The sequence below is a fragment of the Mesoplodon bidens genome (assembly GCF_964165515.1).
Source record: "Mesoplodon bidens genome assembly, chromosome: 6".
Lineage (NCBI taxonomy): Eukaryota > Metazoa > Chordata > Mammalia > Artiodactyla > Ziphiidae > Mesoplodon > Mesoplodon bidens.
The window spans coordinates 113,618,682-113,632,052 of NC_138162.1; the positions used below are offsets into that span (position 1 = coordinate 113,618,682).

General features: G+C 36.6%; 1 protein-coding gene and 1 long non-coding RNA gene across 2 annotated transcripts in view; both read right to left on the reverse strand.

The window, feature by feature from the left end:
* The window catches only part of LOC308618887, an 85,956-nt gene extending 84,526 nt beyond the window's left edge, over positions 1-1,430 (reverse strand). The window contains exon 1 of the long non-coding RNA XR_014016097.1: positions 545-1,430. This is a non-coding gene — a long non-coding RNA (uncharacterized lncRNA). The remainder of the gene's footprint in view (positions 1-544) is intronic.
* Positions 1,431-5,658: 4,228 nt separating this feature from the next.
* Positions 5,659-13,129, reverse strand: SAP30 (Sin3A associated protein 30). The gene is made up of 4 exons (XM_081237203.1): positions 12,482-13,129; positions 10,801-10,926; positions 10,299-10,397; positions 5,659-8,245 (listed from the first exon to the last, which is right to left on the reverse strand). The coding sequence occupies exons 1-4, from the start codon at positions 12,797-12,799 to the stop codon at positions 8,123-8,125; spliced, it is 666 nt and encodes a 221-aa protein (XP_081093329.1). The 5' UTR covers positions 12,800-13,129; the 3' UTR covers positions 5,659-8,122.
* Positions 13,130-13,371: the final 242 nt, after the last annotated feature.

The following is a 13,371-nucleotide window of genomic DNA, read 5'->3' on the forward strand; positions in this document are numbered from 1 at the left end:
ACATGAATGTTCACACAACTTACCTATGCAACCTTTTCTGACTTGGTCAATATGTTTTTAAAAGCAAACATTTCATTCAGTCATTTAATGAACAGATCCTTTATTTTTTCAATAGCTTTTAGCTACAACAAAAGACAACTAAGCTTTTATTAAAATTGTACTATGGTGGTAAACACTGTCTTTCAATTGAATGAGGTAGGTACTATCAAAATCCCTGCTCTATGGACAAAATGCCAAGGCTTAGAGATTAAGTAGCTCATATTAAGTTACATTATCAGAGCAGTAAAGCCAGGTTTTGAATATGACAGTTTTCCTCTAGCATCTAGAGTCTTAACCACTGCTTTATTTAATAGCATCAGATAATCTATTTCCTTTTTAGGAAAGCAAACTTTTACTTGTATGCGACAAGTACATTTCAGATAGCTCATATATGTTAAATGCTTAAATGAATAACAATTTCTGTATTTTTATCTTTGACTTTCTATATTCTTGTTCTTACTATGAATTCCATGGTGCTGAGCACAAAGTTGACAGTAATACTTACTAATAGCTCATCTCTTCTTGATAAAATTTTTCTTTTCCTCATCATAATCCATAGGGACTTCTTGAATATTTTTGTTTGCTGGGATTAGGTACTAATCCTAAAGGATTATTAGAGAATTGGAAGCAACATGGAGAAACAAAACAATGAACAACAACTCTTAGAGGGAGAGGACAGGTAAGAACATTCACAGCTCATTCTGAAACCTTAACTTCCTTATAATTGCCCAGAGATACACATGAATTCTTTCAATAATAAACTGTCTTAGCAAAGTATTAAGACAGGTACTTTTAACATGTAAATAATCTTACCAGTAAAATACTATGGGCTTTAAAATAATTTTCCCAAAAGGAAAAAATTATCAAATTCATATATTTCTAAAGCATACTGCATTAACCACCTAAACCTAAACTTTTCTGTCAAAGAATTAAAGAGAAACTGATATTAGAAAAGTATAGTAAATTGACCTTGAATTAGCTTCCTCAATTTACTTCTATAGAATGGTATCACCAAAATGTGCTCAACTTTGTATAGTGGTATACCTGGAGAGAAATGCATGCCATACATGTAGCCAATATACTCTCAGAATTTTACAAATAAAAACCTATAGTAAATTTTCAACGAAAGAAGCATATGTGATCTCCATTTCCAGAGTTTTAGAAGTCAAAACGTAAGTCTGTTGGGTATTATGGATACAAAACTGACTTGATGTCTACTTTAAATATACATTAAAGGGAATACACACACATACAATACACACACACAAACACATACATGATAATCTAGTAGCAATTAATATGATTATTATTTGAGAACTATAGTTGACTAATAGACTATACATGCAACTGGGACATGACACATATAGTAAACTAAAGTTTATAGTATCAGCTTTTAGCTACAAAGAAATACAAGAAATATCTTAATCCCCAAAGAATAAATTCTATAGTAAACAGTACACATACTTAAAAAAACATATATGCATACATAAGACATTTCTTGACACTTTTAAACTAACTCCAGTTAAATAAATAAGCAATAACATGACAAAAATTTATTTTTGAACCACCATCACTTGCCTAGATCATAATCTGAATTTTGCTATCAAAACTATGTAAATCCATACAAATAGCAGCTAAAAGAGAGCTGGCTGGCATGGCTATACAAATATCAGACAATATAGATTTTAAATTAAAAAAATCGTACAAGAGACAAGGAAAGACATTTTATAGTTAAAAGGGTCAATCCACAACAAGATATAAAAATTATAGATATATGTGCACCAAACAACAGAGCCAGAAAATATATGAAGGAAACATTGACAGAACTGAAAGGAGAAATAGTTCTACAATAATAGTTGGAGGTCTCAATACTTTAAATAATGGATAGACATCTAGACAGAAGATTAAAAAGGAAACAGAGGACTTGAACAATACTCTAAACCATCTGGACCTAACAGACATATACAGAACACTTCACCCAATGATAGCAGAATACACATTCTTCTCAAGTGCACATGGAACATTCTTCAGGATAGTCTGTTAGCCCATAAAACAATTTCCCATAAATTAAAAAAAACTGAAATCATACAAACTATCTTCTCTAACCATAAGGGAATGAAGCTAGAAATCAATAACAGAAGAAAAACAGGAAAATCCACAAATATGTGGAAATTAAACAATGCATCCTTAACAACCAATGAGTCAAAGAAGAAAGAACTAGGAAAGTCAGAAAATACTTTGAGATGAATGAAAACAAAAGTAAAACATACCAAACTTATGTGATGCAGCAAAAGAAGTACTCAGAGAGAAATTTATAGCTGCAAACATATACATTAATACAGAAGAAAGATCTCAAATCAACTGAACTTTGCACCTTAAGAAACTAGAGGGACTTCCCTGGTGGTGCAGTGGTTAAGAATCCGCCTGCCAATGCAGGGGACACGGGTTCGATCCCTGGTCTGGGAAAATCCCACATGCCGCAGAGCAACTAAGCCTGCATGCCACAACTACCGAGCCTGCGCTCTAGAGCCCATGAGCCACAACTACTGAGCCTGTGTGCCACAAACACTGAAGCCCACACACTTAGAGCCCGTGCTCCGCAACAAGAGAAGCCACTACAATCAGAAGCCTGCTCACTGCAACGAAGAGTAGCCCCACTCACCACAACTAGAGAAAGCCCGCGTGCAGCAATGAAGACCCAATGCAGCCAAAAAAAAGAAAAAAAAAAAAAAACTAGAAAAAGAAGAGCAAACTTAATCCAAAGCCAGTGGAAGAAAGAAAATAATAAATATTAGAGCAGAAATAAATGAAATAGAGAATAGAAAAATAATAATCAATGAAACTAAATAAAATATCAACAAAATTGACAAACCCTCAGCTAGACTACTAAAAAAAAAAAAAGAGAAAGCACATATAACTAAAATTACAAATAAAAGTAGGGACATTACAACCAACCTTACAGAAATTAAAAGTATTATAAGAGAACACTATGAACAATTGTATGACAACAAATTGAATAAACTAGACGAAATGGAAAAATTCCTAGAAACACAAAATTACCAAAGCTGACTCAAGAATAAATAGAAAATCTCAACTGCCCTATAATAAGTACAGAGATTGAATCAATAATCAAAATTTTTCCATCAAAGAAATGTCCCAGACGAGATGGTTTCGCTAGTGAATTCAAAAAGATAAAAGGTAAATTAACGTCACTCCTATTCAAATTTTTCCAAAAAATAGAAAAGGAGAGAACACTTTCTAACACATTTAATGAGGCCAGCATTATCCTGATAGCAAAGTCAGATAAAGACAGCAGAAGAAACTATAGAACAATATCCCTTATGAATATAGATGTAAAAATCTTCAACAAAACACTAACAAACCAAACCCAACAGCACACTAAAAGGATTATACACCATGACCAAATGATATTTATCCCAGGAATGCAAGGGTGGTTCAACCAAAGAAAACAATTCAATGTAATACACTAAATTAACAGAACAAAGGGGGGGGGGAAACATGATTACTTCAATAGTTATAGAACAAGTATTTGACAAAATTCAACACCCTTTCATGATTAAAAAACTCAGCAAACTAAGAATAGAAGGAAACTTCCTTAATAAAATAAAGAGCATTTACAATATATCCACAATTAACATTATACTCAATGGTGAAAGATTGAAAGCTGTCTTCATAAGATAAAGAACAAGACAAGGATGCCTGTTTTCATCCCTACTACTCAACATTGTACTATAAGTCCTAGTCAGAGCAATTTGGCAAGAAAAGTAAATAAAAGGCATCCAAATTAAAAAGGAAGAAGTAAAATTATCTCTATTGAAAGATAACATGATTCCATATATAGAAAATACCATAAAATCCACAAAAATACTACTAGAGCTAATAAATGAATTCAGCACAGGTGCAGGGTCAACACACACTAATCAGTGTTTTATATACCAGTAAGGAACAATCTAAAAAAAGATATTAACAAAATAATTCCAGTTATAATAACATCAAAAAGGATAAAATATCATGAATAAATTTAACCAAAGAGGTGAAAGACCTGTACACTGGAAACTACAAAACATTACAGAAAGAAATTAAAGAAGACCTAAAAGTAATGGAAAGATAATCCATGTTTACGGACTGAAATACTTAACATTTTTAAGATGGCAACTGTCAAGCGATCTACAGATTCAGTACAATCCTCATCAAAATTCTAATGGTCTTTTTTTTTTTTTTTTTTTGCAGAAATAGAAAAGCCAATCCTCAAATTCATATGGAACTGCAAGGGGCCCCAAATATCCTAAACAATACTGAAAAAGAAAAACAAAGTGGGAGGACTCAAACCTTCTGATTTTAAAACCTACTACAAGGCTACAGTAGTCAAATGTGTACGGTACTGGCTTAATAGAAATATAGGCCAAAGGAACAGAATTGAGAATACAGAAATAAACCAAAACATCTATGGCAAATTGACTTTTGACAAAGGTGCCAAGACCATTCAGTGGGGAAAGAACAGTCTCTTCAACAAATACTGCTGGAACAACTGGATAACCTCATTCAAAAGAATGAAGCTGGAACTCTACCTTACTCCATATACAAAAATTGACTCAAAATGAGTCAATACCCTAAATTTAAGAGCTAAAACTATAAAATTTCTAGAAAAAACCTTGGATTTGGCAATGGATTCTTAGGCTTGACACCAAAAGTATAAGCAACAAAAGAAAAAAATTAATTGTACTAAATAAAAATTTTATGCATCAAAGAACATTAACAAGAATGTGAAAAGGCAATCTACAGAATGGGAGAAAATATTTGTAAATCATATATTGGATGTAGAGTCAATACCTAGAATAAAGAACTCCTACAGGGGCTTCCCTGGTGGCGCAGTGGTTGAGAGTCTGCCTGCCAATGCAGGGAACACGGTTTCGTGCCCCAGTCCAGAAAGATCCTACGGCCGCGGAGCGGCTGGGCCCGTGAGCCATGGCCGCTGAGCCTGCGCTCCGCAACGGGAGAGACCACGGCAGTGAGAGGCCTGCGTACCGCAAAAAAAAAAAAAAAAAAAAAAAAAAAAGAACTCCTGCAGCTCAGCAACAACAAAAGCAACCCAATTTAAAAATGAACAAAGGAACTGGAAAGAAATGTAAATCAAAACCGCAGTGAGATATCACTTCGCATCTAGTAGGATGGCTTTAATAAAAAAAAAAAAAAAGGAAATACAAGTATTAGCAATTTGGACAAATAGCTGTTAGGAATGTACAATGATACAGCCACTATGGAAAAGTTTGGAGGTTCCTCAAAACGTTATAGAATTACCATGTGACTCAGCAACTCCACTCCTAGATATATATCCAAGAAAAATGAAGACATGTCCACACAGAAACTTGTACACGAATGTTTATAGCAGCATTATTCATAATAGTCAAAGGTGGAAATCCAAATATCTAAATGTCCATCAATGGATGACTGGAAAAACAAATAGTGATTTTCCAATTGTGATTGGAAAAACAAATTGTGAAAAACACATTTTCCAATCAATGGATGATTGGAAAAACAAATTCACACAATGGAATGTTATTCAGCCATAAAAAGCAAAAAGTACTAATATATGCTGCAATTTAGATAAACCTTGAAAATATTAAAGCAAAAAAAAATCCAGAAACAAAAGGACATGTATTATATGATTCCCTTTACATGATATATCCATAATAGGCAAGTCCATAGAGACAGAAAGATTAGAGGTTATCAGGGGATGGGAAGAGGTGGAATTGGGAGTAGTTACTTATCAGCGTTTCTATGGGGTAAGGAAAAGTTTTTAAAATAGAGCTGGTGGTTGCACAACATTGTGAATACACTAAATACTACCAAATTGTACACTTTAAAGTGGCTAACTTCAATTAAAAAAAAACTTTATGTAGAAATAATAGAGCTTACTTTCTTAAAGAAATTTATTTCAGACATTAATTTTTAGCCTTTTGCTAAATTATTAAGTAAAAGGTAGTTACCAAGTAACTTATTTCTTGAGCTGCTGTTACACATTCTACCCCAAAGGTAGTGAAATTTGGATTCTTTTCCTGGTGCTCTAACATTAACAGTAAACCATATACTTACAGAGATTTACTTTTTCTTGTTCAGATATAGATAAGTAAAAAGATTTCCACTAAACTCGTAATTTTTAAAACCCAACAGCAAAGAATTAAAATTTTTATGTAAAACTTTTACACTGCAGCTTCTTGAGTCTCTCATCTTTGGGGAGGCTCTTAAGTTCTCCATTTTTCATGTTTTAAATTGCTCTAACAAGGATTTAATTTCACTGGATAATCAACACTCAACTCTTACTCTTTCACTTTTTTATACAACTACATTTTATGCACATAATTGTATGAAACTAACATTGATTCATTGTATTCATAAACATACATTTTAATGTCAGCAAATAATTTCAAGCTTTTTTCGTAAGAATGGAGTGTGGTTTTATAGGAAAAAATAAGCCTACAGACAAGTTTCAATTGAAAAACTAAGTCTTTATAGATTTAGGTAAAAATATAAAATATAGAAGTACTACTTTCTTCAAATAAACCACATCTTGTAGCTATGCGGTTCATCTTCATACAGCTAAGAAAAAAACTTCGCATGGAGATTTCTAGAGTACTGGAAACCAGAGGTTTCTGTAATACCAACTATTACAAGCTCTGGCTCATCAATAAAGCAGCAAATAAATCTTTAAATGGTCACAGCAGGAACAAAAACCAGTAGCGTTAGAGTTCACCACTATTTTCTAGCTGTCAATACACTCAGAACACTTAAAAATACAAAGACTCACCTTCTGTTGAACCAGTATGTTCTTTTTTTTTTTTTGAACCAGTATGTTCTTTAAATTTGGCTACATAGCAGTTCCCAATCAGGGGTGATTCTGTCCCCACCAGGGACATTTGACAATGTCTAGAGATATTTTTGGTTATCACTTTGGGAGCTCTACTGGCTCTAGTGTGTGGACTCCGGTGAGTCTGCCAAACCTACAACACACAGGACAGCCTCCCACAATAAAGAATTATCAGGCCCAAATGTCAACCTTGAGATATCCTGAGCTACATTAATGGTCTCAGCCATTTCCATCCTGAAATTTGTACCACAATCTCAGAACACTTCACTGAAACTGTTGTTCTGTTCTGATGTCACAAGCTATAGATTTGATTTGTAACTCTAAGACCCTGGTTAAATAATACAGTCTCAGGAAAAGCAGAGGTTAAAAATATTTAAGAGAAAACTGATAGAGAATGAAATATAAAAAGGAAATAAAATAGAACTCAAGTCAAAGCTATGTATGACCAAAATTTTAAGATGTTGTTAGATTTCTAGATCTCTCCAATTTATTAGCTTTAATTTGCAGTGTGAACAGTATAGAACATGACTAAAAATTAAGGGGCAGTGCAGAGGTTCTTTCTATATTTGTGCCATATAGATACCTTTTCACTAAAACAAAATTTAAAGAAACAACAAACTATTTAATTCTATGTTCAGGTTTCAATTTTCAGCACTGTGTTTACCTTTGCTGACACATTACGTCTTCTTCGGAAGGAGGCAGGCATTAAACTATTTGTTCTTCCTGATATTTCAAACCTGTTAGTACTAAAAAGCACTTTAAAAAATAATATTATTTAGGATATCCTTAATTCCAAATCAGACTGTCCCAGAGAAAGCAAATGTGCTACATCTGTTACTTCTGTTAGTTCCTCAGAATTAAAAAAAAGAAAAAAGAAAAATGGTAACAAAATGATCTTCACATTAAAATCTCAATTAATACTGGTCCCTAAAAGTCAGTTTAAAATAAAAATCAAGTTTCACAAAATAAATACACTGAAGCAACTATAATAGTAATAACCTTTATTTAAAATATTTTTTAATCTAGGAAAGCTCATGTTACATGAGTTTCCAACTAATTATTAGACTCAGAAACAAAGAAAATAAAACCAGAGAAAATCTTCTGTAGAAAAAATACACAAGGAACATTTCTACATGTGAAAAAGCAGTAAGCAGTCTTAACATGAACATCCAAGTCTTACTCTCAACTCCATCTCTCCTAGTGAACACCACTATCAACCTTGAGATCTGACTTGTTCTTGTCATTCTTCACTGAGTAGATGAAATATGTTAAGGTGTCTTTTTCATTCACTGGAATTGACCTAAAATGGCAACCAACTATCTATAAAGAAAAAAAAAATTGACGAAATTAAATTATAGATATTAACAGATTTTATTAACTAGGTAAAAAATACTGTCATCAAAAGAAAATGTGTGATGATAAGAGCTATTTCCTTTTAAAAATAAATTTAACAAAGAACCAACAGGATGAAAAGCATATGAGTAAGATATTATGAACAAGAGATAGTGTGATTTCAAAGGACCCCTTGGCCCACTCAATTAACTATATATTAATTAGAATGTGTATTTCCTTTTACATATTTTGAATTTTATAACAGATCTAGATTAGGAATTAAGTAGTTTTACTCTTAAACTTCAAATATCAATGAAATAGAACAGAATGTAGGAGTCCACATGCATCATATAATGGTTTAGTCTCTACTTACAGAAAAAGGATAAACATTAAGTTGAAAAAGTTTTGGTACTATAGAAACAAATCATGAATTATCTTACAAATATGTCTGCTACAACTTACATTCATTCATTAGCAATATTTTTTGTTAAGGTTCCCTGAAAATTATTCTGAATAATAATTATTGATGGAAAATGAGAAGGGAAAAAGGGATTTCCACTGAAGAATGTTTACCTGCCTTCTTGCCTTTTCATTCTGTGCACTGCAACTACCAATAGAAGTATAATAGACTAAACTGGGGCGCTGATATGCATATTTAGATTCTAGAAGATAAAACTTCTTAAAGAGAAAGATAATTAAGAGACTTAAGGAGGACAGTCACTCAACTCTGGAATCATTTGTAAATATCTGCATTTCTGAGTAAGTTATAACACTCGTGACTATTTGGATTTCTCATTTCTAAAAAAGAAAATAGCTCTAGAAATAATTTAACTTTTAAAAAAGAAGATCAGATTATCAAAAACTTCAAGTTTGATTTCTGCATTTAAAAAATATATACATTTAAATGTAACATTTAAAATAATCATTTCTTCTGTTCTCATTTGTCCCAAAACAAAGGTACCTTCACTTGATTAGTAACTGTATATATATCAATATAGTTTCATCACGGCAGGCAGTATCTATATTCATGTTATATTAATGTACTATACAATCCAAAAAGGATGTGATCTTTTAAATCAAATTTAAAGAAAAATTAGATTTTTGTTGCCTAGGCAAGAAGGAAAGATGCAGCTCTGGCTAAAGCGTTAATATACTGGATCTTAATGTTAAAAAGCATTCTACTCATCTTCTATCTTATTCAATATGCACATTTTAGAAAATGTTGGGATTACTAAATTCAAGCTGAAGAATATGAGAAAACTTATTTATATATTTACTTATATTCTGTCAAATAGGTTAAGCATTTTTATTTTAAATATGATTGAAGTACAAACATATAAATCTATAAATATCTTAATATGACGTACAGATTTCTTGGCTCTATTATTTCCTGAGAACACAAACACTCTCAATTTTTAAAAATTCACTGAAGTACTACAAGTCCTATATCAAGAAACTATAAGTAAAAGCTTGGATACAAGTCTTTGCATCTTCTAGATGTAAAAACATGGGTGCTTCAAATAAAACTAACATCAACCAGGACAAGTTCTGAAATAGTTAAATCAGCCAGGTATGGGAATACTGTTTAGGGGCTTATCTGTAAAACCTACTCCATCAAAAACTTCAAAAAATAAATTCTAACAAAGATATCAAAGCTTATTAATTTATTTTATTATGCCTCAATTAGGTGTTCAATAAATGTTTACTTAACAAATAGAATTTTAAAATAAACAGGTTTCTAGAATGAGAATTAAAAAAACTTTCACTCACTATTTCTGAAAGTCATTATTGGAAGATGCTTAGAAAACTGCACACAATCCATTGAGTAGTCATTACACAAAGGAATTTCCTAAGTGGTAGACAAACATTTCTAGGCAACTAGATTCTTCCACAATAGATTTTTTACTAACTTTGATTTTTCTAACTACTGATAAAAGGTATTGTTATATATGCTACATTAACAATGTCATTAGCATTTAATGACCCTTTTTTGTATGAACAGGCTCATTTAAAGGTTAAATAGCTTAAAACTCATATATACCTCCACAAGCTGGGCTTTATTAAGTCCTGGTCTGGTTGGGAGTTTGAAGTGTCTTTTGTATCTCCTAAGTGTATTCACCTGTAACTGGTATAAATCAACCTGGAAAAAATTAACATATCATTTGTTAAAGACTTAGCTTTGTTATATATAACAACAATGCAATTTCAACACAATGAAAACTTAACTCCATTATTAAAAATGCCTTTTATATAATCAAAACTACAAATGTATTAAACACTTCAATCTTTTGAGCATAATTATTAAAGACCAGGGACCAAAAAGAAAGAACTTATAAGACAACAGAGCTCTAAGAGTTGTCGATTGAAACTGTAACAAGTCCAATTGTGTAACTGCATGTTAACTGGCCATATTTAATTTTGCTTTCATTTTCAGATTTTTCAAATGCTTTAAGTATTTTTAAAATTTGTTCATATTTTTTAAATAAAACTTTCAGAATGGAGGGCTTAAAATTTACATTTAACATACGAAAACTTTCACCTACCTCTGGAGTATCAATATCTTGAACAGGTGAATCTCCTCCATCATCATCACTCCCTTTTCTCTTTCTTCTGTTTCGAACGCTCTGAATTAAGTTTTTATGATAATCACAAATGTAAAGATGCCTTGCCTGAAACAGAAAAGTTTCACAGACTACTTATGATTGCCGTAAAATGTGTCTATGTATTAAAAATACATAATTCACGAATTATTAAAAATAAAAACAACAGTCCAAACAGGCCATTGTTAAGACAACGTACGTTTCTTTCTACTCCAGTCCTGAACCCAGTTAAAACCTACCATGTCTGGCAATATTGTTAAGAAGACTGGGGGTGGGGCGGGGAGAGGTGCCAGTAAGGGAAGCGAGACGCAGAGAAGAACGAGAAATTCCTACCGTCTGGATTCTGTCATCAAATTGCAGCGATGGTGAACTAGATTAGTTCAGTCATGCTGTTTTTCTTAACAAGGGGAAAATGATGCTGTTCACAATTTTGCTATTTGATAGCATTTTCTCTACTTAAAAAGCGTTTTAAAATACCGTAATGTATGCTTCCTAACCTTGCTAACTTAATACTCAAATTATAATCGGGCACAAAACTACCCATTTTTACAAATAAGTTGCTGATTTCACATCCTAAATTTAAATTTGAATTATGAACTTGTCTGGGTATTAAATAAATGCATTTATCAGTAATACGTTTTTCCAACCAAAGCAATGTGAAATTATTCAAGTATACCTGAAAAGTTTCTCATGAACACGACGGAGGAACTAACTGAATAGGCAGAAAGTATCTCAAATAAACTTTTCAGAAACTTTAATTACATAGACCTGAGAGCTGTACGGTAACATCTGAAATACCAGGTTTCGTACATTAGCAATTACTCCTTTAAAAAAACAAACAACTGAGGACTGAGCTAATAGGCTTTTAAATTAACCTCTAAGCTAAGTGCAAGCTAAAAAGATGCACGATGTGTGCCGGTTCTGGCATCTTGTTATTTATTACCGCCGCCCAAAGCTCCGATAAGTGGAAATGGCCGTTTCTAAAAACCTCAGTGACGGTCAAAAGAACAGACGTGCGAAAGGACGAAGAAAGAAACCCTGATGGCTGCCAACCGGAGGGCAAAATCGCAGAGGCTGCGCGCTCCCCACGTTGGGAGCGGCTGCCCGGGATGCTGACACGGCCGCTCGGCTCGCAGCCAGGCGTCCCCTGCACCCTGCACCCGCGCCTGCGGGACGGGGAACGGGATCCTCGTCGCCCGCGGCGTCAGGCCCTAGTAGCTCCCCAGACCGTGGGAGCTACTCCCCGGGGCCGAGCGCCGGCTCGGGCAGCAAAACAAAGAAGGCGCCTCCGTTCCACAAGGAGCCGCCGGGCTGCAGGACAGCTACTCCGGGCCCTCTTCTCGGCTGCCCCTTTTGTTTCGCGCCCCGGCCCCCGCGGAGGAGGAGGGGGAGGCAGGGCGCGGGTGGGGTCGCGCGCGGGCGCGGGTCCGCGGCGCGCGAGCCTGTCGGCTGCGGGCGGAGGGCCGAGTTGCAGCACTTTGTTGTTTGCTTCCTACTAGAGACGCCGGAACGGGCTCGCGCTGCGCCCAGGTCTGGGGGCCCCGCACCCCACCGACGTCGCGTCTGCTCCGCTCCCAGAGCACCCGCGGGGCGCGCAGGGCAGGCCCGTCCCGCCGTCACTTACGCTTTTATCCAGCTCGATCTTCACCTTCTTCTGGGAGATGCTCTTCTGGATCCTCTTGCTGAAGCTGGCGTTGCCCGCCGCCCGGCCGCACCGCTCGCCGTCCTCGCGCAGACAGCACAGCTGCCCCGGGCCCGGCCCGGCCGCTCCCGGGGGCCCCGCCGCCGAGACTCCACCGGCGCCCGGCACCTCGGCCCCGGCGCCCGCTCCGGCCCCGTTCCCGGCCGAGGCGGCGGCGGCGGCGGCAGCGGCGACCACGGCGGCCACGGCGGCGGCCGCGTCCCCGCCGCGGCTCATGTCCTCGGGTGTGAAGCCGTTCATGTCCCCGCGCTCGCGGCGCCGCGCTGACAGAAACTCCGCTCGCCGCGCCGCTCGCCTCTCGGGAGACGTCGGGGTCTAGGCGGTCCCTCAGGCACCTGCCCGGCGGCTGCTACTCACTCTGCGCCCGCGGCCTCCGGACAACACCGCGGGCCCCCGGCCTGCCGGTGTCTGCTGGCGCCGGGACAGTGGATGGGGCTTGGGGTCGGGAACCAGAACCTGGCGTCGCCTAGAGCCGGGACGCCGCTCACTGTCACATGGAGACTCCTCAGCAGTTGGACCACGGCGCCTCCGCCTCCCTCCGGCTCTCGACCTGCGCAAGCGCGTTGCGCCCTTGCCCGTCCCGCCCCCTCCACTCTGTCGCATGGCACCACGGGAATTGCAGTTTTCTTCCGGGGAGCCAACCTGAGCTCCAATCTGACCCAGCGCTTCGCGGTTTAGGGGAACTACTTATCCCAGCATTCATGGCGCGGAGGCGGGTCGGGCCTTTTTTTTTTTTTTTTTTTTTGGTGAAACACAGGGAAAACAGGGGCGTGTGGTAGGCGTTGCAAGGTTTTCTGGCTTCTGGTCTCTCC